At 36.8% G+C, this 26,311-nt stretch overlaps 1 protein-coding gene across 1 annotated transcript in view; it reads right to left on the reverse strand.

The window, feature by feature from the left end:
* Window positions 1-26,311, reverse strand: part of cfap61 (cilia and flagella associated protein 61) — a 39,186-nt gene that overhangs the window by 4,380 nt on the left and 8,495 nt on the right. Inside the window, exons 8-22 of the mRNA XM_060865100.1 lie at window positions 26,092-26,301; window positions 24,894-25,006; window positions 23,197-23,236; window positions 22,599-22,732; window positions 22,343-22,454; window positions 22,174-22,242; window positions 21,295-21,501; window positions 19,801-19,929; window positions 13,703-13,830; window positions 7,036-7,128; window positions 6,561-6,729; window positions 6,027-6,201; window positions 3,509-3,801; window positions 2,800-3,127; window positions 1,304-1,389 (exon numbers count right to left, since the gene is read on the reverse strand). Of these exons, the coding sequence (XP_060721083.1) occupies window positions 1,304-1,389; window positions 2,800-3,127; window positions 3,509-3,801; window positions 6,027-6,201; window positions 6,561-6,729; window positions 7,036-7,128; window positions 13,703-13,830; window positions 19,801-19,929; window positions 21,295-21,501; window positions 22,174-22,242; window positions 22,343-22,454; window positions 22,599-22,732; window positions 23,197-23,236; window positions 24,894-25,006; window positions 26,092-26,301 (2,286 nt within the window). The remainder of the gene's footprint in view (window positions 1-1,303; window positions 1,390-2,799; window positions 3,128-3,508; window positions 3,802-6,026; window positions 6,202-6,560; window positions 6,730-7,035; window positions 7,129-13,702; window positions 13,831-19,800; window positions 19,930-21,294; window positions 21,502-22,173; window positions 22,243-22,342; window positions 22,455-22,598; window positions 22,733-23,196; window positions 23,237-24,893; window positions 25,007-26,091; window positions 26,302-26,311) is intronic.

Consider the following 26,311-nt stretch of genomic DNA (forward strand, 5'->3'; position numbering starts at 1 on the left):
TTCAGTCTCCCAAAATTGCTAACCAGCAATATAGTCATTAGACAACTGTACACTTGCTTGATACTGATTTAGGAAAAAAAATTAAACATAATTTTTAAACTTTATAATTTTTATTTTTATATTCATATAAAGCTGCTATGCAACAAGGTCTATTGTTAAAGGTAGGGTCTCCGATTTTTGAGAAATGCTTCAGAAAACTGAGTCGGGCCGAAAACTAAACAAAAATCAAAACAAACGTATAGTCAATGAGCAGAAAGGGGCGGGTCTTGTCAATACGCGGCGGAGAGAGTGTTCAGTGCGCATGTGTGACATTAGCAGAAAGCGGTTTTAACATTGACGTGGAGGATAAAAATAACGAAAGAAAGCGAAGAAAGGCTTACGATAAGACAAGAAGTAGGACCCGTGTTAATATAGGATCAGCTTTCCAGCGCTGGAGAGAACTGAAGGAGCAGGAAGTTGGCCACATATTCACAGATTGGAGTTTCGAGAGTCAATAACTCCTGAGCTAAACGCTGTTACTACACAAATAACACCTCTTTTCTATCATAGTAATGTAGAGAGGCAGCTACAACCGCGTTTTGCTAGTAACAGCGTTTAGCTCAAGAGTTATTGACTCTGGGAACTCCAGTCTGTGAATATGCGGCCAACTTTACTTAAGACGCCGAGGTTGCTTTTTTCCTTCTCAATAGGTGAGTAACGTTGGTTTTGCTTTGTTTCACAGAACTAATATATGCCGTCTACATGATTATGCTTGTGTGTCTTTTTTGCTTGTTTGTTTATCTGCAATCGTATTGTTCTTCCATTCAGCTATGATAAAGACACATTTCTTTCCATTAGTTGCCTGGGTTACGTATGTATGTGTAGGTGGAGCTATCAATACAAGGGTGGGACCCATTTGGGTTAGGGGCGTGTTTGTTTTGGTGATTTCAAATGTCAACATTGGCTTTCAAAAATCGGAGACCCCACCTTTAAAGGCACTATATGAAAAATGTAATTGAATTAATAATAATTATACTCTAATACTAATCTGCATTTAAATAATAACTACATATTTTTATATACTAAATATATATTATTTCGGCTAGTGTCTCTCATCAGAATTAAATACACTAAACCCACATGCGAACACACAGAAGCACCAGCAGCGGTTATTAAACGGACACAAAAGACGAACTACAAACAAAACAAACACTGCAAAAGGTCATTTGAGCACAGGGTATGTATAACGGGATTAAAGGTTATTGTTAAAGACGTCTGCAGGATACACAGCTCCGTATCCACTTATCCTGATAATGAAACATACCTTAGCGCTGCTGAGTGATGGAGATAAGGTGTAGCCTGAAGGTTTTGTGACATGGAGATAATGGTATCCACCTGGTAGCTTTGCACCTGTAAATAAAAAGCACAATGAGAGAAGGTAAATGAACTATAATTCATTTTGTGACACATTTTAAAGCTGTTATGAAGGATACCCATTCACACGTGGATCTAACATGAAGAATGGTAATTTAATGATAATGATAAGAGCAAGGAATAAACAATGATGTGGAATGCTTTTACAGGAAAATAATCAATGATGGTATGGTGCAGTACAGTCCTAAATTGCAATTGGGTTTGTGCATTTATTAAATAAATCACATCATAGTTTTTAATCGGTTTATAGTCACATTAATGCTGTAGTATGTCCAGAAACAAGAAATGATTATCACTTGTTTCACTAGCTATAAACAAACAATATAATTGAACACATTTTTATATATTATCATTTTTTTGGAAGGATGTACAGATTATTTTGGAAAGAGTCTCCAGCACAGACAACTTTCAAATTATTTTGTCTTATTTACTTCAAGGGAGAGAAAAAAAGTTCCTGCTTGTGTAATGTGTAAATGGTTAATAAAGAAACATGCTAGCATTGCAGATTTGCTATGATATAAGAAAAATAACATACTTTGGGATGTATTGTTAAAACTTCTGTTATAAATGCAACGCCATTTGGTGTCAGGATCCAGTTATTGGTTTCAAATAACAGCATATAGTGATGATACAAGTATATCAGGCATATAGCACAGCAATTAATACCTAATGCAGGTAAGTGTAATTAAATCTATATTATACATTGCCAGAACAAATTTCTATACACCCAGCGATCCATAAGTACAATATAGCACATTTACAACCCAGGCTGAATAACTCAAAGAAACTCCACCTATTGATGCCTGACAAATGTGAGGGCTTCCTTTGTCAGTAAATCCTCTTCCAATGACCTTGTTTACATTTACAGCATTGTTGGCAGGAACCCTTATCCAGAGCGACTTACATTTAATCTGTTTTTTTTTTCCTCTATTTTTTTTATTCAACTGAGCAATTGAGGGTTAAGGGCCTTACTCAAGGGCCCAGCATTAGCAGCTTGGTGGACCTAGTATATGAACTCACAACCTTCTTATCTGTAGCCCAACACTTTAACCACAATGGTACCACATCCAGCTTTCTCTGGATCATCTGTGCTCACAGCTCAACTCTGTACAGAAATGAACAGGTGAATAACTCTCCGATTCCACAAAAAGGGAGGGGAAAAGAAGCAAATAGACAGAAAGTTCTGGAAATCTGAGTCTAGTATAAAACCAGATGTAAAAAAAAAAATGCATTATTATTATTTAAAAACTGTATGCTGTTCACGTATGTGGTTTGTACACGTTACATTTAAAGTCGACTGGTTCTTGACTGGTTTCACTTTTTCAGATTGCCACAACAACATATTAATAGTCCAATTGTCTAAAACTGGCTCCCAAAGGGACTTGCCTGTTATCTTAGGCTGCTTGTAGACGGGAATGAGACGACCAGCATCTGGTGCAGGTTTAGCTGGTGGCTCCAGTGTTGGGTCGAATAAGTTCAGCAACATGGACGCCAGCTCCTGGCCCACTTCCTTGGAGTTAAAGAATGAGTGGGACCACTGATCAGCATAGCGGCTGCGAGATAACTTTGTTAAAGGTCCGGCAGCATGGATTTTGCAGTCGTTTGTGTGGTAGGTTGAGTCGATTACCAGCCGGCCATCAAACAACAGATAGTCATTATTTATGGCCTTAAAGGAGTCAAAGTCCACACCTTTATGGGAGAAGTTAAAGAAGACCTGAAAAGGGAAAGTTTTAATATGAGAAGCATTTAAAGGAAAAAGATATTTATCCATACCTGCTGCTTTTGTAGTGTCACAGGGTGGCATAGCATTCATAACAGCCCAGAAATCAGTGACAATTTTTCAAACTGTGTTGTGCCATTCTGTCTATATTTTCTATACCTATATCAGTCTAGCAGAGGTGTAAACTACATGCATCTGATTTTCATTATCTGGATGAGTTGCTCAGAAAATAATCTTAAAATGGTACTTAATGCATCTCTGAACATAACAAACTTTCAACAGAGACACAACTTCTTCAATAATCATGTTGAAAATCATTTCAACCATTTTCATTAAAATCAAGAAAGAAAGAAAAAGATATGGCACATTACTTACCGCACATTCCAGTCTGAGGGGTGGGCCATCTGTGGTAAATGAAACAGATGTGAGTGGCTCAGTGTGCTGTCCATCATTCATCTGAGCCAGCAGACAGTTGTGATGGATCCAAACATCCTGATCCTCTAGAGCCGTCCTCACTGCCTGATACACAGTCAGGTTTTGGAAACAGGATGGAGATCCAGCTGGGTTCTGGTGCACCACATGGATGCGGGATCCTGTTACCCCTAATTTCAGCAGTGTCTCCAAACAGGTGTAGACATCAATGGTGTCCCCGTAAACTACAGCGTTACCTTAAGAATGAAAATGTACAAGCGTAACTTTATCTTTATCACAGGACCAACAATTCAAATCAGCATCTCTTTTCATAGAAGGTTTCACTATACATGTTTTTTTTATTCTAACAACATGTTTTTATAATCCATTTTTTATTACTTTTAGATATGTAGAACTTCCATCATAGAAGTCTCCATTAATAAACCGTTTCTATAAAAATAATGGATTACTATAGGAAAGATAATGCATAAGAACTCGATAATATAATGTTTTGGAAAATGAATCCACACCTTCAGATTCAAGAATTCAACAGCACAGTAGTAGAAGACACCCTAACAATTCACAATTACAGGTTACTTTATGATATACATTCAGAGTAAAAGTACTAATAAAATTAAGTTGTTGATTTTAGAAATTTCCAACAGGTACAGTATCAGGTTTGCTCACAAAAGTTTCCTATAGGGAGCCATTTTTGGCTTGTTTTTATTATGAGCTAAGTAAAGTTTTGTATTAATTAGAAATATCTGTTGAAGTAAGAACAGCTCTCTCTACTGGACTGTACAGCAGAGTGGACTTTGGACCATAAATAAATCAGAGAGTGCAGGATCTCTGTCCAGGGTGCTGAAACAGTGCTAGTTTAGCAGTAGTTCAGATTACTACTTCAGATTATCAGCAAAGTTGCTAAGATACTGATCAGAGCAGATTCAGCAATATTGTCCAATACATAATCATTGCCGTATTAGTCAAAATTGTGTTTTACTGGAGCAGAGACAAAGCCTTAAAAAAATATATAGGTGAACCATATGGTGTGGACGCTTGAGGTTCAATGGTACAGTTGGCAGCATGTAGTGATATTATTATTATTATTATTATTATTATTATTATTATTATTCATTCATTCATTCATCTTCTACTGCTTATCCGAACTACCTCGGGTCACGGGGAGCCTGTGCCTATCTCAGGCGTCATCGGGCATCAAGGCAGGATACACCCTGGACAGAGTGCCAACCCATCGCAGGGCACACACACTCATTCACTCACGCAATCACACACACTAGGGACAATTTTTCCAGAGATGCCAATCAACCTACCATGCATGTCTTTGGACCGGGGGAGGAAACCGGAGTACCCGGAGGAAACCCCCGCGGCACGGGGAGAACATGCAAACTCCACACACATAAGGTGGAGGCGGGAATCGAACCCCGACCCTGGAGGTGTGAGGCGAACGTGCTAACCACTAAGCCACCATGCCCCCCTATTATTATTATTATTATTATTATTATTATTATTATTATTATTATTATTATCCATAGATTGTGAGTGCTAATGATCACAATGTATTAACATCATCATCATCATCATCATCATCATCATCATCATCATCATCATTATCATTATAGTTTTCTTCATGCTGTAAGAAAATGGTTTCTGTTAAGTTGTTTGTTTAGAGAGTTAGAGAAGCTGAATATATTTTAGATTTCATCATAGTAAAATCATTTATTTATTTATTAATCATTATTTATTAATCACATAAATAACACTATTTGTGAAAAAGACTACTTTAATATATATATATATATATATATATATATATATATATATATATATATATATATATATATATATATATATATATTGCCCCCACTCCCTCCACAGGCACTTGAGGATGACTTAAATAAAATCACTAATGCACCATTCCAGTGCTCTATGATGAAATTAAATACATTTCTATCTAAATATAAAATTTAATTAACCAATTACAAATAATTAATTTAAATTCAGTGTCTTACAGCACAAATGTAACCTTCCATCATGTCACGCTGATATTGTATGCATTCGGACAACATAATTTGCACTCACTTATATTTGTGCTACTTCCCAGGTTATTAGAGGACCCTGTAATTAGTAAATATAATAGGCCTAATCAAAGACATTGTTTGTATCACTGGCTTTTTCCTCGCTCCCTTTAGAGAGCAAGATTAATCCTAAAGCCCTCCTGATATTAACATCATCCACTAAATAGATGAAGGAGGCCAGCCCACATCTGAAAGATGAAAGATTTCATTCTGACTAATTAGCTTGTCATTACAGCCTGGCAGTTACAGCAGGAATCCATGTAGGTGGAATAGAGCAGTGGTAAATCAGAAGCACAATTTACTTGTCTTTTGACACAATGTATCTCAAGATACATTTTCAGATAGAACAACTCTGCCACACATGAAGGCACAGACTGCACGCTCACCTTCTTGCTGAAGAAAGTTCTCCATCAGCCAATGGTAGGCCTGAGTGCAGTCCTGCTGGTAATTCAGAGTAAAGAGGTTGGAGGGAATGTGACCAGTGTATCTGTGGATGTGTTTCTCTGGCACTAAGCTGGTGGAGGACCATGTACTGATGTCTGCTCCAGTAGGACAAGGCATCTGACAAAAATATATAAATAAATTCACTATAAATTGGAAATTAAATTTGTTTAATGAATCAAGCACAGTTAGCTATTTTATGAAACTCAGGTATTTTTAATAAATCCTGCTTAATGTACAGATCACTGAAATTATAGTTTTATATTAAAGTATTAATACTTTATCAAATATTAACACCTCTTTTACAAGGACATGTAAGGCATAAAAATTATTTAGGTTCAAAATTTATTTGTCCTTCAATGCCCAGATTTGAACAATTATTTGGCTTATCTGTGGACACTGACGTATTAAGGCAATCTGCTATTTGTATTAAAACTGTGTGAGTACTATTTTCTCATATTGTCTGCTTTTGTCCTTACCTGGTATTGCTGCCCAGTGCAGAGGATGAGATGATCATAGGGAATGCGGTGATCTCCGTTGATTTGTACACATGTTATTCTCCTGTCTATAGCTGTCATCTTGCCCTTTATCACATTGACCCAGGAGCGCAGTGACAGCTGAGCATGATCTCGACTGCTGTAGCAATGACTGCAGAGAAGTTACACCCGAGTGTTTCAGAGAGTCTACTTATTTACAAGCATGCATGAATAGTCAAATTCATAAGTCAGGCAAAACAAAGTGTATCTATAATCATATCCAATAGGACAAGTGGAAAACTAATAAAATGTCATTAAACATGGCCAATTGATGACTATCTCCTAAAAAATTAAATAAAATATAAAATTGCATCTAATCGCATCATCAATAAGATGATAGTAATTAAAATCCTATCGCAGTCATGCGATTTTTGATAAGCATGTCCTATGTAATTCTGCTGTAGCTAATTAAGCTTACCTTGTAGATAGAAAGCTCATGTTGTCAGTGTTGTGGTGTTCATGTAAGCCATGAGGAGAGATGAGAGTCAGGTTGTTGAACTGCAGATGAGGGCTGCAATAGGGAACATGTAAGATGTGGTTTTGGGCAGATATTTAAAGAAAAGAGATTTGATTATTTGCTAGCTACAATTGCACCGGAAAATATGAAGTAAACATAAATAAGAAATAAACAGTGTATGCCACTGATGGAGGCTGGGTGACTACATTTAGTGTAATGGGGAATTTGTTTAGAATTTCTTTTGTGTATATTCCTTTAACTAGCAACTTAAGCTATCTTTATATTCAAGGCTGTACTTTATTCAAATCACCTAATTTTAATTCTTGTCTTTTTAATTTTTGTTCCCTGTAACATTTCTAATCCCTGATTGTAATGAAGTTAATCATCAGAAATTTACTATAAAATCTAAAAGAAATGGTTTACAGTAAAATCACATATTGTCTTGTTTTTGTTTAATGGCATAACGTATTAATTGGACTTCATTGCTGACTTACTAACAACCAAACAAAATAACCAAATGAATATGTGACCTGTAGTGTAAAGCATTGCCTTTTTAACGTTGTTTGCATTTTCAACAGAGTGCAGAACTATTTTTGGGACTAAAATACCATCTGTTTTCAATATTAAAGAATAAAAAAGAAGACCTGACCCTGCACTGTGCTTTGTTGAATACAATGCTTTCATATAGATGCCTCCTAAATGAAGATGTATTTGTAAAGTGGATTTTGCCCATTTACGGTAATCAGCCTTTCTGCTGGTTTTTTCTCATGAAGAATGCCACTGAAAGCAGGGGCATGAGCATGAGGACAGCAGTGATAACCGCACACCATTAGAGGTGGAACAAAAGGCTGTGGGGTGTGTGAGGTTATTCAGTGAATGCTAGAGGGGCAGATGCAGTCCACTACTGACATCCCTCCATTTCCCTTTGCAGCATTGGCATACATTAAAGTGCTTTCTTCACCAAGCATCACGGTAAAAGCCCTTCCTTTGTTTTCTCTTTTTTTTTACCCTCCGCTGTGTGTTTAGTCCCCCTCCCCAGGGCCGCGTTTACCCCCAGGAGTGTAAAAAGGTCCCTTGTCATGTAAATGGCCTGTTGTGTGTTCAAGAGCAACATTATCGCAGTGTGTGTGTGCGGCTCTGCAGGTCTGGAGATTGTCAGTGTTGATCTGAGACACAAAATCTGGACACAGGAACACATTGCTCTCAGACCTCTGCTCTGGATTAGATGCTTTCTAAGCGATTGGGAAAGACAGAAAGACAGTACACCAGCACTATAGTGTTATTTGATGTATGGGGGCAACGTCCATCAAAACATACTGTTATTGTGCCTGGAGATACATGATGCCATTTTGATGTCTGATCTTGTTCATTACAAAGCTTTGTACTTTGGTGCTTCAAAGTAAAAACAAACCCAAGCACTATGTTAAACAGTTCTGTTTATTGTCTAGGAGTAAGTATGTTTTCTGTTCTATCTGGAGGATTAAACACACCACCACACATCATGTCCGCTCAACATCATGTATACACAAAATATACACCATTTCCACTGTATAAAGGATTTTTTGTCACCTGTACAAGGTACTAAAACTTTTGGCACCCCTATACTGAAACTGCACTTTTTTCATTTGCCTCCAAACTATGACTAAAGGTGCATGAATAGTTTTGAACTAAATTCACTTTTTTCTTACACAGGCTCAGATAAGGAAAGTAACATAACTGAATTACAACAAATTGCTGAACATTAATTAAAATTAGAACCACTTAACCCATCCTTTCCTCTGTTATTTCTTGCATACCTTTCCTAATATTTTCTATACTAGAAAGAACAAATCCTGTCACTTTACATTCTGCAAAGCTACTAAATATAAAAATCTAATTTAATCAATTTCTCACTCAAATATCAATTTCCTTTTTCTTTCCTTCCTTCTCATATCTTGTTACTCTGTTTTTTTTTTTGTTTGTTTTTTTATGTGGAGAAACAACCGTAGATGTTAATGTACCAGCTGTGTTTGGGAGTTATAGATTACAGGTAATCTGGATTATATAATTTAATTACAAACCTCAAGTACCTGTCATCTAAGGCCACATTAAAAGGAATTTAATCAGATTAATTACTTATAGATTATATTTTTGACGTCAGTGAATCCTATTTTATTAACATGTAATTTACTGAGTGCAGCATGAACTGCTCAGAAAATGAGCTTACATGGTATTCTCTGTTAATTATACTATATTTCGATCTTATTTATGTGTGTCTGTGATAACTAGGTCAGCTTTCAACTTTCCTTTCAGTATACCAGGATTTCTAATCTTAAAGTCAAGTCAACGATGACTATGGTCATATCAACCGTATCCAACTGGTACAGTTCAGAGTAAAATGAAACAACATTCTTCCAGGACTTTGGTGCTACTGTACATAAAACAGAAAACTACAGGAAACAACACAGAAAATGCATGTGAACAAACAGTGCAAGACATAAATGAGAAGAGACAGTGAAGCGCTGACCAGTACAAAGTTTTGTAATGAATAAAGTGCAGCTGTAAACACAAAAGACTCATTTGCAATGGACAAGTGAGGGTTCAGGATTTACATCCAACCAAGCAGGAGTTACAACTGGTTCCATCTGTTTAAATAGACGATCACTGTTTTGGTGAAATGAACATCCACATACTGAACACACTAGTCCTTTGCTGATAAAATCGGACACCCCTGCAGTGGATCTACTTTTGACAGCTATCTGTTTAAAGCTAATTGGTGTTGGGTCTGTTAGGTAAAAGTAAGGCTGTATTCTGAACGCTGATGACAAACACCAGGACTAGCTGAGATCGAGTCAGGGGTGGGTTTTAACAGGGAGGAAGTCCAAAACTGAGCCAATGTTTTGTGTTTTGTAAAAAAACATTCTTGTCAAAGATTATTATTATTATTATTATTATTATTATTATTATTATTATTATTATTATTATTATTATTGTTGTTGTTGTTGTTGTTATTATTGCATACTATGGGTCAAGACCAAGATCACCTTGAGATTCCTAAGAAATCACCTGATTTCCAATTTTTCCTCACACTTCACTGATATTACACATTACACATCACTTAAACAAATGATTAAAAGAATTTAATAAAAGCCATGTTTCTAAAAACATCTCCTATTTTTTAAAGGTTAATTAAAAATTTGTTCTAATAAGAAAACAAAAACTATGAATAAAGAATTTATGCCAAAGTCAGGAAAGGTCAAGGTCAATGTTTCTCCATGCAGGAGGCACAATGGTGCAGCAGGCTGTGTTCCTGTCTAACAGCCTCAAGATCCTGAGATTAATCCTGAGCATGTTCTTCACATGTCCATGAGGGTTTCCTCCAAGTGTTGATAAAAACATTTGAACTGGTTGCTCTATTGAATGAGAGTATGTAAATTTGTGTACAAGGGTCCCTGAACTAGGAGGTACCGGGAACCAGACCACAGGTTCCACCAGAAGTGGTTATTAAAGGTTACGAGAAACTTAAGTTAAAAAAAAAAAATCTGAATGAAATATAAAATAAGTCATGTGACATAAAGCTTGACATTTCAATAGTTTTGGATGCCTGAAAACCTTCTTTGACATTTAGTTGTTTCTATCTTTAGTATTATATTAATGTGTCAATACGCCTTTAATAGCAGAAAAAAAAAAAAAAAAAAAAGTTTCAAAAACTCAAAAACTTCCAAAAATAAGCAGTTTTTTTCTGTGTTAATCTCCGTCCCGGCTGTAAAGCTAAAGGGCTGAAGCATTACAGTCACTGCTCCTTGGCACAATACCATCCTGTGATTTTTTTTCCAATCTTATCAGTGACACACAGGCCACCATTGTGGCCAAGCTCAGACCTCCGGGGCTCAGAGGACAAGCAGGGGAACCCATGAATCTTTATCTGTCCCTGCTGCTACTGCTCATGACCCCTTCATAGTGACTGATGGAGAGGAGGGGACAAGGGGGAGTGAGGGGGATGGAGCTTTGGGTTTAGGAGATAAGAGCTCGGCCACCCCGTCGCTTACACGTCCCGAGCCGCCATCACTTTTAGTGGACACTAACTGCCTCATTAGTCAAGTTATTAGTGACAGCAAACACCGATCGCCTGACAGGAGAACAGTGGAGCAGCTAATTAAAGGGCTAGCGCCCGTGCGAAAGCTGCCAACCTCGAGCAGCTGCATGCCCACTGAGCCTGCCAATGCCGCTAGAGTTTACATGAGAACACACACACATATAGAAACACACACATTAAGCTGACCTCTGGTTGCCAGGTAGTTATCTGCTTTTGGGGAAATGATAACGGCTCTAAAATGCACCTTTTGTTTGGCTGAACGTTGTGTGCAAACATGAAGCATTTATATGACTCTCCTATAAAAATGTTCCTAGATTGGAATCTTTCAATAAATAGACAATACACAGCATACCTTGTCACTGCTTGGCAATACAAACAGTCAAAGCTATGAAAGAAATTAATCACAGGCTTTGAGCACACAATCACTGGCCTTGAAGTACATATACAACTCAATCTCAGAGGAAGACAGAAGCACTAATTGCCTTGGTGAAAAAGCCATGTTGAGATGAGTATTAGCCTATAAGCCTCTAAGCTCATATTTCAGGCAATCAATGTCTGTCCCAAATCCCTGTAGTCACTTCTACTAATTATAATCACCCCAAAGATGACATGCTATGCTGTTTTCTCTACTCTCACAAAAAAAACTTGCTGTTAGACTTTCTGATGAAAATAATGAATGCTCTTGATTGCTTTAGCATTATTTGTTTCTTTTTGACTGAAGTGGGACATCTGCTTAAAGTGACCTCAAGAAAAAAAAATAAAAAGGAAATAAAGCCTGATTTCAATACCTTTATGACATGTTTGCTATCTAGAGCTACAGTATGACATTAGTGTATCAACAAGCAAAATGTAACACAGACATGCTACAATGCACTTTTGAGCTGTTCGAGTCCTATGTAGACTTGATGAAGTATTTGACACTGTTGTCTATTAAAAATGGATCTTAACAGAAAACAGCAAAATACAGCCGATTTGTTTTAATTAACACTTTTAGAAAATGAAGTATATTGAAAACTAGAGTTTTGTATAGTATATACAGTCATGTAAATAAATTAGGACACCCCATGAAAGCCTGTCGTATTGTTTTAAACAGTTAAACATATGGGCATTTTATCTTCATTTTAAAAATACTGTAAGATTCTAGTAATATAACTAAATAAATAATCCCAAAGAAAAGTCTTTTTTAAATTATCCATAAAATGTAATTTTAAAAAAGTCCAATTTCTTGTGAGGAGAAAGTAAGCACCCCCACATTTATTTGTACTTAAATTGGATTAAAATTACCCACAGGTGTATCACAGCAGGTGAAAGTTATTAGAACATTGTTACAGAGCATTTTGAAGAAGGTTTGTCTGATTTAAACCTCAGAAATTTAGTTTGGTTTACTCTTAATTGTTGAAGTGAGAGGTGTCACCATGGCGCGATCCAAAGTTCTCTCTGAGGGTGACAGATGAAGATTGTTGGTGCTTAAGAGTCTGGTAAGGGATATAAAAAGATCTCAAAAGAATTTGTAAGCAACCAAAAATCATTTACAAGTGGAGAACATTTAAAACAACTGCCAACATGACCAGGTGAGGCCATCTAAGTGAATTCACCCCAAGAGCAGACCGCAAGATGCATAAAGAAGTTTCCATAATCCCTGAAATATCATCACCTAGACATCACCTATCAGCTCTTGCTATAGTTGATGTCAAAATGCATAAATCTACAGCCAGAAAGAGACTGCACAACTTTAATTATCATGGGGGGTGTGCAAGGAGGAAACCTTTGCTGTTTAAGAAAAGCATGTGTCCAAGAACACAGAGACAAAGGCCAAGACTTCTGGAATAATGTGTTTTGGACAGATGAGTTTAAAACTGAATTATTTGGAGACCTTAACAGAGGGCATGTTTGACGTAAACCAAATACAGCAATTCAGGAAAAGAACCTGATACCAACTGTGAAACATGAAGGTGGAAGTGTTATGGTTTGGGGATACTCTGCTGCAGCAGGACCTGGCCAGCTCATCATCATAGAATTTACTACGAATTCTACATTGTATCAGAAGGTGCTTAAGAAACGTGAGACCATCTTTGGAACTGGACCTTAAAACGTGACCTAAAACATAATAGTACATCCACCAAGGAATCGCTTTAATGTAAAAAAAACCCAAAGAATTCTGGAATGGTCAAGTCAAAGTCCAAATCGATATCTTATTGAGATCCTGTGAGGTGATTTAAAACGGACTCTGCATGCAAAAAAACCCTCAAACATCACACAGCTGAAAGAATTCTACATCGAAGAGTAGGGGAAACCTTTTCCAGTCGATGTCAGAAACTGGTAGATGTCTACAAGAAATATCTCATTAGTTATTTCAGCCAAAGGGGGAAACACTAGCTATCACAGAACTGAATATTTAATGGGGTGTCCTAATTTTTTTACATAACTGTTGCTGTATTTATGTCTGGTTTGGATTTAGATTTTCTATGTAAATTTCTATAACTGTTGATTTGTTGTAAAACTAAAGAGTCTCAGTCATTAAGCTTTGTCTGATTCATTATGAATCATCCTTACCAGAATGTGAGCGCTTCCAGAAAAGCCAAGCCAGTGTCCGAAGCTCCTACCACCACAATCTTAGCATTGATGTTAACTTTGGGCTCCAGCGTGAGTTTCCGGTTAATATGATTCAGTGCATAAGGGACCTGGGGGAAAACAGACGGGAGTAAGAAGCAGCCTACATGTGTGACAGCTATTAAGGCACATATGCATAACAAGACCAGCTAAATTGCCGCAACGGACCATCTTTCACTTAACCAACAATATCCAGCTAAGGGAAATTACAGCATTCTTAAAAGCTATATTGATTGCCTGCATACATTTTGCAAGAGTTTCCCAGTCTCTAATGATAATAGTCTAATGGAATGGACCAGTCCATACAGTGCATTTCACAAAGCACTTACACACCAAAAGGTAAGAAGCTGTCAAATGTAATAAATTGAAATTCCCTAATGCTTCAAAGGTCCACGCTGTAATATAAATTGAGGAAAATTGTTATGCTTTTCTGATGTCGACTATTCCCTTTTTCTGCTTTTCTTCTAAAATCTGTAAAGATTTAACATGTACAATATGCCAGTGGCATTCGAACCATCAAACCATCCCAATCATTTCCATCTCTAAACTCCAGCTCTAACTGGTCCTTAAGCAGGGATAATTTGATGGATTGCTTCTGTAGTACACCTTGTCTGATTGAGCATGGGTGCAGAGAAAAGAAAGAAATGGACTAAAAGAGACGACGCAATTTGTCATCACAACATAATGCAATGTAGCTGATTGCACACTCTTCAGCATTTGAGCCTCTTTTTCCTGTGTAAAATCCCATAATCAATGAGTGAGTTTAGAGGGTTATTGAAATGAATAATTGAAGTGATTTGAAAAAAAGAAAAAAAAAAATTATATTAATCTTCCTCATGATCTACGTAGAAGCTCCATATGATATATACAATATTTTAAATATTTCCTCTAACAAAAATTTCACCTTTGACATATTTGAATCCATTTTACATCATTATTTTTACTGTAGGCCAATGTAGGTCAATTCTTATTAGTTTTAGGCTAATATGTTTTAGATTAATGGCTGATAAAAATAAATTGTTTAAGAAATTTACTATTGAAAATGTATCCATGTCCATGCCTGTCCAATAGCAACATTTGACCAATCAGATTTGTGCGTTTAATGGTGATGTATTACTGTAATAATAAACTGATTGAGAAAACCATGGTATATAACAATAAATATATCTATTATAATCATTAAATATAATTAGAAATGTTTAACCTCTTCACCCCTAGGCCTATATTTCAGCCTCTTGCTTGAAAACAACTTGCTCAAATTAAAATGATTATAGGTGAAAAACTACAAGGTGTATTTATATAATTCTGATACCAAATTAAAGGTAAAACATTTGAGATTGCTTAAAATATTGATTAAACTGATTAATATATATTAATATATATTGTATACTGATTAAAATAAGTATATGTATATACATATATATATATATATATATGTATATACATATATATATATATATGTATATATATATATATATATATATATATATATATATATATATATATATATATATATATATAAGAGTAAGAGAAGATGGAAGACAGCAAAAGTAAAAAAAGCTTCTGCCTGACAAACCTTTCCAATTTTTGACAGTATATCTGTGTATCTTGGAATCCATTCAAACAAAGGCTAAAAACTCAATAAATCTATTTTATAATATCCCACCATTAAAATCTGTGGGGTCATATTCATTAATAAATACTGCAACTGATGGCAAATCACTGTGGTGTCAGAGGAATAAAGCACATGCAGTCATATAAATATGATCTATGAAACTGTAGGGTAATAAAACTAAAGCCTTTCCAAATGTGCCTGAACATCTACTGGTGGATTATCAGCTATATGGCTTAATAACAATTTAAATTTCAAATCCCAAAAAGGTCATTTGTCTTGACTTAACCTGCATGACATGGAACTGTACGTGATCTACAGGTACATAGAGAAGCAGGTGCACCAGTCTGCCCTTCGTCCCCTCATGGACATGCAGGAGCAACGTGGGGCATAATGGCAAACCGTAACACGATCTGCTGTTGACAAAGAAAGTGAACAGGTGTTTTAAACCTGATTAATCCATGTGCGTGTGGGACGCAGGGCTTTACTGAACACTAAGCCAGCAGGCGTGCTCTTATCTCGGCCGCTGCCTGGACACCATGGTTGCTGTGCTACCAAATGGAGCTTTCTAATGGAGATAGAGTGTGGAAGAGCAGTGGCAGCTTGTTTGGAGCTGCTAATGCACCTTGTCATTGCACACACACATATCACACCTGGTCATAACCTGCCTCTGAGTTCTTGTATAACTGTACTTTGGAATGTATGATCATGTTGGAAAAACCGTCACTACTCTTTATTAAAAGGAATATTTAAGTCCAAACAACAGAAACATACACAAGTATATTTGTTTAGCTTCTAAAGCTTGCTTCTTTAATTTAACAGTAGACCTGTGATGTTCATGCTGCTAGAAGGTAAGGAAAGATTAAAGCCACCATTTTAGCATCACATGCTTCACATGCTTGGACAAAACATAAATAATTAAAATCTAAAAGTCAAATGAATAGAAATCTGATCAGAACATTCTTGCAATTATGCCTTCAAACCTCAGGTCTATGTCTGATGACTGCAGAGTAATACCAAAATGCAGGAGGTTATGCGTTTACATTTCTATGTAGAAAATTTCTTTTATGAAAAATCATTTTTTATGCAACCTGCGAAGTGAAATTTAATTCAAAGTGAAATAAAATCTGTCTTTAAAACCATAATCTATAATTAATTTTTGAATGAACTGCACGACTCATTGGCGAATGCATCCCTTACATTCCTAATAATATTCCGTTCACTTTGCAGTCAATTGTACTTGTCATGTTAACAGGTTATATTTCAGCAACTGTTGCTTTAAGGAACAAATTTGAATTTGCCATTAAAGCTGAGAGATCATTTATATTCATATATATAAATCTCTCTCTCTCTCTCTCTCTCTCTCCCTCTCTCTCTCTCTCTCTCTCTCTCTCTCTCCCTCTCTAGTCTCACACACACACACACACACACGCATATACACATAGGTGTGTGTATGTATTACCTGCAATCTATGTATATACATATATATGTGCATGTTTACCTGCAATGCATGTATACAAACACACACACACCTGTGCATGTGTGTGTGTGTGTGTGTGTGTGTGTGTGTGTGTGTGTGTGTGTGTGTGTGTGTATACATGGATAGCAGGTAAACATGTGCAGGTGGGGCAGCTGATGCAGCATGGATAAGAACACTGCTTTACCTGTTAAACACCAGCAGTAAACATTTCCCACTTCCATCTGTCGCTGAGGCCATCTGCTCCATTAACCTGCACCATTAAATAACCCCCGGCAAAACGGCTTCCCGGGTACATTTATAAGCAGGTATGAAAAATTCATAATATAAATAACTATCTAGCAGAATGTGATAGTTTTCCGTATGTTAGGACTAAACAATAACAGCTACTGAAAATCCTAACTATAATTAACATAATACATAATATTAAATGTTGGCCAATCTGTCACTTTTATTGCACTATAACATTTTATTATATACGTTTTAAACATTTAACAAATTTTGCTTTGTGGATTAATAAAGTATTTTATCAGTTTAAATCAACAGAATGACCAAATATTTTGGTTTATTATAATCACATTCATAGTTTACATCTTTAAATATTTATTAGCTTGGTTTTTGTAATTATTCATTGTAAATATTCTGCACCATTTAGGCAATGGCCCTTGATTTTACAATTTTAACATTTTCTGACATTTCTCCAATCAAAGTTATGTAGCATAGTGTATATTAAATGTATTATTATTAGTTGTTAATAACTGTAGGTATAAACATCATTTACTGCTAATTTAAGTTAATGAAATGTTTAGTTATTAAAGAGTAAACATAAGTAATGTCAACCTAAATTTAATTGCAAATTTAATAGTAATTTAAATTTACTTTAAAATAAATTTAATAACATTTGAAAATGTAACATTTATATACTCAAACTTTAATTTCCTGTAAAGCTGCAATATTTCTTTTTATTTATTTAAACTCAAAACTAAACGCTAATTGCAATTTTAATGCTAATTTAAATTGAATTTCAAATAAAATGTAAAATATGATCAATTATACTCTGAATTTTTTTATATTCCTGTAAGGCTGCTTTGTGACAATGTCTGTAGAATTGTGAAAAGTAGAAAAGAATAGAAAAGTGTTGTAGAATTAAAATATTGAACTGAATGAATTAATAAAACTGGGAGAACTGGATTTAACACAATACAAAACATGAACACACTTCATTGTTTACAACGGATCTGATTTAGATTTTGTGTGTGAGGAGCTGAAGGATAAAACGATCCAAAACACTTCTTCAATAAATCAATGTGCCTAATAGCTGGATATATGGGAGAGCTCCCATGTGTGAAATCTCAGCAGGTTTGAGAATGAACAGTGGTCAGTGTGTGCTGTGATTGGTCAGACAGTTACAGCTCCATAACAGCAGCTCTGACTATAATGCCAGCTGTAACTCAAATCACAGGTTAATATTAATGCACTCATTATCCTTCTCTGGGGTTGTAACCATAACTCCTCAGGTGAATATGTTTAAACGAACAACTCATCCCCAAATCCTTGATTCCTTACGTTTACTTAATTTAATTTGATCATTATCATAAATTATCTAACCTTATTATCTAAATTATCTAAAGAACACATTTTCTAACTGAATTTCAACATAAATTGTTTAAACTGTGTAGACCTATCACAACACGTGGTTTTCTTAGTAGTGCATTGTGAGAATATACACAAACACACTATTGTGAGAAACTGTCCAAATATATGAAACAGCAGATTGCTCACCAGCGCCCTCTGCTGACCAGGAAAGCTGCAATGTCTCTTAATTCGCCTAAATCTAAATGTTTTATGTTTATTTCCTCCATGACATACTGGCCTTGTAAGTCGAAGTTTACATGAATAAAGGAGATTTTAAGCTGAAACTACATGGTCATAAATCAGCCTAAGGACGCATAAGACTGTAATACATTTGAATTGTGTTTGGTGAACATGGATTTAAACAGGACTGTTTTGTCCTGATCCAACAACACAGCATACCAAATGAATGTATTTTAGTTGACGGAACAAATATTTCCTAATTTTTCAAGTATACACCCCTCAGTTTGCAATGGCTATAAATACCAGTCTTTTTGGGTTAGATCTATGAATGGTTGGATTCGGTGACCTTCCAAACAGTCTTTCAGAACTGTTCAAGCAGGGAAAGGTTAGTAGATTTTTACTAATAGACTAATAGACCATTTGGATTTGTCCAGGTTCTAGCAAGCTATAGTACTTTGATCTTCTGCTTGGACTCATTGTCCTGTTAGAAAGTGATTTTCCAACCCATTTTGTGATCTGACGGTTTACAGATCTCATCAGGTTCTTCCCCAGAATCCTCCTGTACTACTTCATTATTCTCCTGTTGAATTGTATTATGCTTTTAGCTTGTTTGCACATCATTCCTGTCTAGCCATAACTTATGAGTACTTGCTGATTTTTTAGCTGTAACTAGAATCTAAACTAAGTGCACATTGCTCTTTATTACTTTCTTTCAGTATTGTTCTTCCTCCATTTTGCTCTTCAGTATTTCTGTTGTACAGTTCTTCATTTGTGCTTCACTACCTTAATATTTCACTACCTCAATACATTAATATTCATTTGTATTGATCTTTTACTAATTGATTGATAATATGTTAAATTGTTTTGCCCTCTATCTATCTATCTATCTATCTATCTATCTATCTATCTATCTATCTATCTATCTATCTATCTATCTATCTATCACTGCTGTCACTAAAGACCTTCGATCAGGGACCAATTAAGTACTCTATCAACCAACTAATCCATCCATCCATCTATCCATCCATCCCTCCCTCCAGCCATCTATCCAGCCATCCATCCATATATTTGTGAAATGCTCAGTACTGTGTGTACACTGTTTCTGTCTGACCTCCATTAGACATCACTGTATCTGACCTGCTCTGTGGTGATGAGACTGGAAGGTGCATTGATGCCCAAATCCTCCAGCGGGTAGATGATCTGGCGTCGTGGATGCACTGGCACCATAGAGCTCAGCACCGCTGTAAGGGAATGTGCACTGGCATTCTGCAAAAAACAATGGAAAGCAAAAAAGCACCCTGCTGTCAGCAAAACAGTAGCTTAGGCATACTGAAATAGTGATGGCAGAAAATTTCACAAAATTGTCTATAAGGACGACCATGTGAAAAGATGTATCCCCTGCTGAACACTGGATACAAGGAACTGGCTTGCTTTGTTCATTTTCTCTCTTTTTTCTCGTTCATTTTCTCCCCAAATCTATTCACACCTCATCATTCCTCAACCTGGCTTGTGTTTGTCCAGAATAATTCGGAGAAAATAATGCGAGTTAAGACTGCTAAGAACGTGCATTAGACGAGAGCAGAGTCATCAACACCTGATTTTTGACCACTGAGAGAGTGAATGAAGAGAAAGAGAGTGGAGAGATGGACAGTGATAGTTGAGTTCCTAGTCTGATTGCCTCTTCTTCCATACCTACTTCATCAATCCTGTCACCCTACCCCTGGTTGGAGTCTTCTGGCCTGGTGTGCACTCTGCTGTAGATTGATCTGCATTGACTGCCAGTGACTCATGGGATTACTGTAGATGGGGCTGCCCAGAGACTGTCAACATCATTTGAAGACTTTGACCCATTAGTTCCTCATGAGCTCTTGGTTGCTTAATTCCACACAACTACAAACTGTTATAGAAAGGACATTATTTCCTGTCCAGTGTCACCCAAATTAGGATGCGTTACCTTCTGAGCCTGTTTCTCCTCAAGGTTTCTCCCTCATCTCACCTCAGGGAGCTTTTCCTTGCCATTGTCACCACTGGCTTGCTCATTAGGGATAAATGTTAGAGATATATAGTAACTTAATTTTAAACTTTAAACTATTAAATTTTTATTCTTTTTCTATACTAAACTCGGTAAGTTGCTTTGAGACAATGTGACTTGTTAAAAGTGCAAGACAAATAAATTGAATTGAATTGAATTGAATTGAATTGAATTGAATTGAATTGAATTGAGGGGGCACGGTGGCTTAGTGGTTAGCACGTTCGCCTCACACCTCCAGGGTCGGGGTTCGATTCCCGCCTCCACCTTGTGTGTGTGGAGTTTGCATGTTCTCCCCATGCCTCTGGGGTTTCCTCCGGGTACTCCGGTTTCCTCCCCCGGTCCAAAGACATGCATGGTAGGTTGATTGGCATCTCTGGATAAATTGTCCCTAGTGTGTGATTGCGTGAGTGAATGAGTGTGTGTGTGTGTGCGCCCTGAGATGGGTTGGCAACTCCGTCCAGGGTGTATCCTGCCTTGATGCCTGATGATGCTTGAGATAGGCACAGGCTCCCCGTGACCCGAGGTAGTTCAGATAAGCGGTAGAAAATGAATGGATGAATGAATTGTTAAATGGTTAAGGAACACACTACTGCTCTAACCTCATCGCTGTGGTTAGACGGGTAGACGCAGTAGAACAGGCAAGATTTGTGAGCGATGCGCAGTGCCTCCTTAAGGAAGTACTTGGCATAATGCTGGAAGATGGGGTGCAGGGAAAACTGGCACAGCCGACCATGTTCCTCAAGCTGGTGCTGACTGAAGTACACAAAGTTCTCAATGTTGTAGTTGGCTCGGATGTACTCGATGTCCTGAGGAAAAGAGTGAAGAGGAGAGGGTGAGTGCCTTTACAGGACACTATGACTAAACATAAAAAACCCATAAGTTAGTTAAATATAGTTAGTTATACGTTTCTTCTTAAATGTTAGCTTCATTCTCCACACCATGGAGGCTACCTAATGGGCAGATTGAAGGCTATCACGTGTCTTGGAGGAAGCCATTAACATACATAACATACACACATTAACATACATAAAATACATATCTGCTTATACTGTACCACAGACAGAGAACAGCATTATCTGCCTTTTTCCACATATATGAGCTCACAGAATCTCACATTTGGTTAGTGGCACTGGGAGAGAGTATGACATCCTTCAAACTTAGATCAGATCATGAAATTTTCATAGTTGTGCCATTTGAAGCCCAAAGCACTTTTTGTGAAAGTATGAAGCTACAGGTTGATTTCCATTTTTGCAGTTTCATCAAATTAATTAATTAAATCAATTCAGTTCCTTTGTTTCTAATACATGGGTGCTGTCAGAGTTTTTTAAGTGTTAAATACAACAACGAAACAAATTCAGATTTCTGTGAAGTGAATAAATATAGAATGAATGAATATAATACATTAAATGATAATCCTTATAATTGCTCAATACAACTAACTGCAATTAAATGATTATTTACAGGGCAAATATAATTACCTTCTCATCTTTAATGACCAACACACCGATGATCTGTCCTTCAACCTGTGCTACAAATGCCTGAATGCCCTGTGGATGAAAATGTAAAGCTTTCAGATATATAGTATTGCATTATACAGTATATCTCAGTTTTTTGCGTGAATATGTGCACATGTAAGTCAAGACTGACTGGGTCTCGTTGGAAGAATAGATTCAGGTCTTCCATCAGGGCTTCATGCTGAGGAACCAGCTGCTGAATTGCAGATTTATCTTCAGAAACAACAACACGCACCTCCAGCGTTCTATAAAAACAAACTTTATGTCAGTTTTGACTATGGAAATGTATATTGTTTTTAAATTAGACTACATGCACACACATTATACACCAACAGTAGATATCAATCTACTATCCTTAATTTCTTCTAAGAAAAATTGGGGATGATTACTTGAGAAGGCCTGAGCGGTGGAAGATGTAAAGATCACAGTGTCTGCAGTCACGTGGAGTGGCTCTGACGAAGCTCTGGAGTAAAGGGAAATCTGGATCCAGTGTACGCACCAGTATGATGCAGAAATCCCTCTCCTGATTCCTCAGACCAAACAGAAATATCCCATAAAAAGAGCAATGCCAACACTGCTGAACCGCACACATCATTTATCCAGTGTTTAAGACACATGAAATGTTTTACTTCAAAAGTGACTTAAGGACAATTAATCCAGGTTTCTTTTACAGCATTTATGCAATCGGAAAGAACAAATTCAACAGTTTGTGCGGTTTTTGTGATACACGTGTCAGTGTCAGTGAGAGATTAAATCAAGAGGGCATTTCAATCTGTGAAAAGATCTAACACAATTGTAGCCCTGATGTAAGCTGTACGAATCAGTCTGGGCTAAAAAGAATTCAGCCCAGGTGTCTTACTTGTCATACAAATATTGGTTGTGTTGTTGCATTTTTTACTACAGAAATGCAAAAATATTTCTGGCTGATGAATTTGATCTTGTCCATTAAGTAGGATCATGGTATACTTCATGGAAGTGTGTACTCACCGGGAAAAGTTGAAAAACATAAGGTAAGCAATCAACGGCCCTGTGAGGGAATGAATAACAAATAAGGAGAAAAAAGTGAGGAAAGTTGTATTGCACAGCATCTCTTTGTTGAGAGCTGAGTGAAAATTTGCCATGTTGGACGCTAAGTACGGCGTCTGTGGCCAACCAATCTGTGCGCTCAACCCCTCTCCTCTCGCCTCGCTGTCACTTTAAGCATTCGGCTCATTAATTACATGCTCACTCTCAGCAGGGAGCAAGCGGACTCCATATTCCACAACAGCTGGGGAGTAAAGCGGCAGAAAGCTGTGCCCAGCAGGAGCCAACGAGCAATCAGACTCCCCCACCATCACCACCCCAACTCCCATTTACACCATAACAGATCTTAAGCAAAAGCCACTGGAGCAAAGCCAAAGGCAGGAAAGTTTCCATCCACACACACACACACTACATCAGCCGGGAAAATACTCCCCACCCCTTAGACACTCTATACAGGTCACAATGGCCTACTTTAATTTGTAGTAATATTAAAATGTTTTTTTCTTACATGAAATTTTATTTGCTTGCTTGTTTAATCTGTTGACAATGTTCGGGTTATATTGACCCTCATGGTCACAAGATGAATTGAAGAAAATGATTGTTATCTGTAAATCTGAAGCCAAAAATGTCATCATCTATAACAATGATAAGCAGTGTCTCTTGTCCAAATTCCAAAAATAATAAGATTTAATAACAAGAAAAAAAAATGCAGCTAGTTGTGTTACCTATAAACTACAAGGTAAAAGTAAGTCCTGATGTCAGAAAGTCTTTACAGCTTTACCTCTGACTGTTACAAAACACTGACACTGGAGACTCCTTCTAAAGACTTCACAATTTACCAATTACCTGTGGATCGTTACAATTATGTGGATCGTCGACTACATAAGTTCACACGAATATGCTGTACTATAGAAACTAAAGAGTATTTCAACTAGTCAGTCATGCCAATATCTCGTGACCAATCAACATCACATTCAAGAGTGCTGGTATGTAAAATAATGTTTCCTTACATTCTTAATATTTCAGACGTGTAAAAACGTAAAAGTTTAAGACATAAACTGTACAGAACACAAACACACACGCTCGCACTCACACTCAACTGTGTGAACGGCACGGAACTGTACCAAGCTCCAAAACACACTTAAACACTCATTCAGTATACATCCATGTCTATAGCACCACCCATATTAAACTGTTTCCATTTGACACCTCATCCAACTGCTGCAATTACATAAGTGTATATATGTTTACTTGAACCCTCTTTACTTGAACCCTGTTTAATATACAGAATGCAAACTGGTCGGTGGATGCGATGCACTTTATGTGGCCAGGACAACTTACTTCACTCTGTGTTGTTTTATGGAGAACTAGAGAAACTTGGTTTCGTTTCATTATGTACTGCATCAGCTATATACAGTTGACAATAAAAGCTTCTTGACTTGACTTGACGTGACTTGACTTGACATGCGCATGCCTTAGTTATCTTTATAATCACCATTTGAAATTATTCTGAAAGATCTACTTCAACAGAACATGACAGCATATTTGAAACTTTCACATCACATCACAAGACAACAAGACAAGTGCTCCAGCAGTTAAAGTGAGTTAACACTAGATCATTTGGCTCATTGTAGTGATAAGTAGCATGTAGTTGGACTTACCTTGTTGCAAAATTCTTAACGATTTGTATTTGGATCATAAAAGCATTATCTTCTCCTTCTGATGCCGTGCCGTTTCTTCTGTCGTCTGTAGTATGAGCGCTAATGTACTCTGTCTGATTAAAAGCACACAACAAGGCATTTCTTTAAAACACAAGCATTAGTGATAGGTTGATAGAAGTGATAGAAGATTTTTATTATATATTAGTGATAGAAGAAATTGCTTCTGATACATGAATAAAGAAAGACGGTCTGATTTCTTGGGGCAACCTGCATCACTTATGGTTAAAGGGTCTTACTCAATGATCTTGACAAAACATAGCAATGGTATGAGTTCAATAGATTTGTTTCCTTTTCTACTGCCAGCCCTGAAACTGGGTCATAGGCCCAGGCTACAAGACACTTCAGCATTGGATTATTCTGGGTGATGGGGAGATTTTTGTCCCCAGTGGAAATAAACGTTATATAACCCTGCAAACATGTTTTAATTAGCCTCATTTGTTTAGAAATTTAGCTCGTTAATCTTTCAGATGTGCAATCTTTCAATTAGAGCTTTACTGAAACCAGACCTTATAATTTATAACAAGTGTTTATAACTGTAAAAAGGGTGTAATTATGATAATTACTGATAATTGCACTATACCATCGGTTTTTGAGGCAAATTTCTGTTTTTATTGCACAATTTGCCATTTTTTACTCTTTTCTTTTATCGTGGCAGCCTGGGAAAATCCTTCACATCCTTAAATGTGTTATGTATATATCTGGAAACATCTACAAGCTTTCCTGAAATTAAGTGTTTCTCGTTTGTGTGTATTTTAACAGTAAGTATGAATTTGAAGTCTGTTTACCGCTAAAAGTGAAAAGGGAGAAAATAAATAAAAGTTCAATTGTGACATTTTTGATATTTTAACATTTGGTCAATGAATTTTTTCCTTCCTTCTTTCTTTCTTTCTTTCTTTCTTTCTTTCTTTCTTTCTTTCTTTCTTTCTTTCTTTCGTTTTGTTGTTGTTCTGGACTACACAAGCTGGCACAGCTGGCACAATAGCTATGTTCCTGGGTGGGTGGGTTGATAAATGGTTTTGAAATGGTCCTCTTAATGAATGAGGTGGATAATGTCATTTAATGATGAGGCACTGGCAGAATTCTGAGCTCTGAATAGCGCTAATAATCTGAGCTGAACTGTGACTCTAGCATGACTCACTTCCATGACCTCAGATTCTGTGGGTGGTTTTGCAGGATCACTGATGTCGTCTGTCGGCTTGGCCTGCTGCAATTGGTCCAAATCATCAATTTGCTTCTCTGCTTTCTTCTTTTTTAGTCCATCAAATGGCCCAAGATCGTATTCCGTGTTCAGCGACAGCAGGTTAAATTTACCAGAGACAATGATGAAGCCAACAGCCTTGCCATCATTCTGAGCACAC

The sequence above is a fragment of the Tachysurus vachellii genome, chromosome 3, assembly GCF_030014155.1.
Source record: "Tachysurus vachellii isolate PV-2020 chromosome 3, HZAU_Pvac_v1, whole genome shotgun sequence".
Lineage (NCBI taxonomy): Eukaryota > Metazoa > Chordata > Actinopteri > Siluriformes > Bagridae > Tachysurus > Tachysurus vachellii.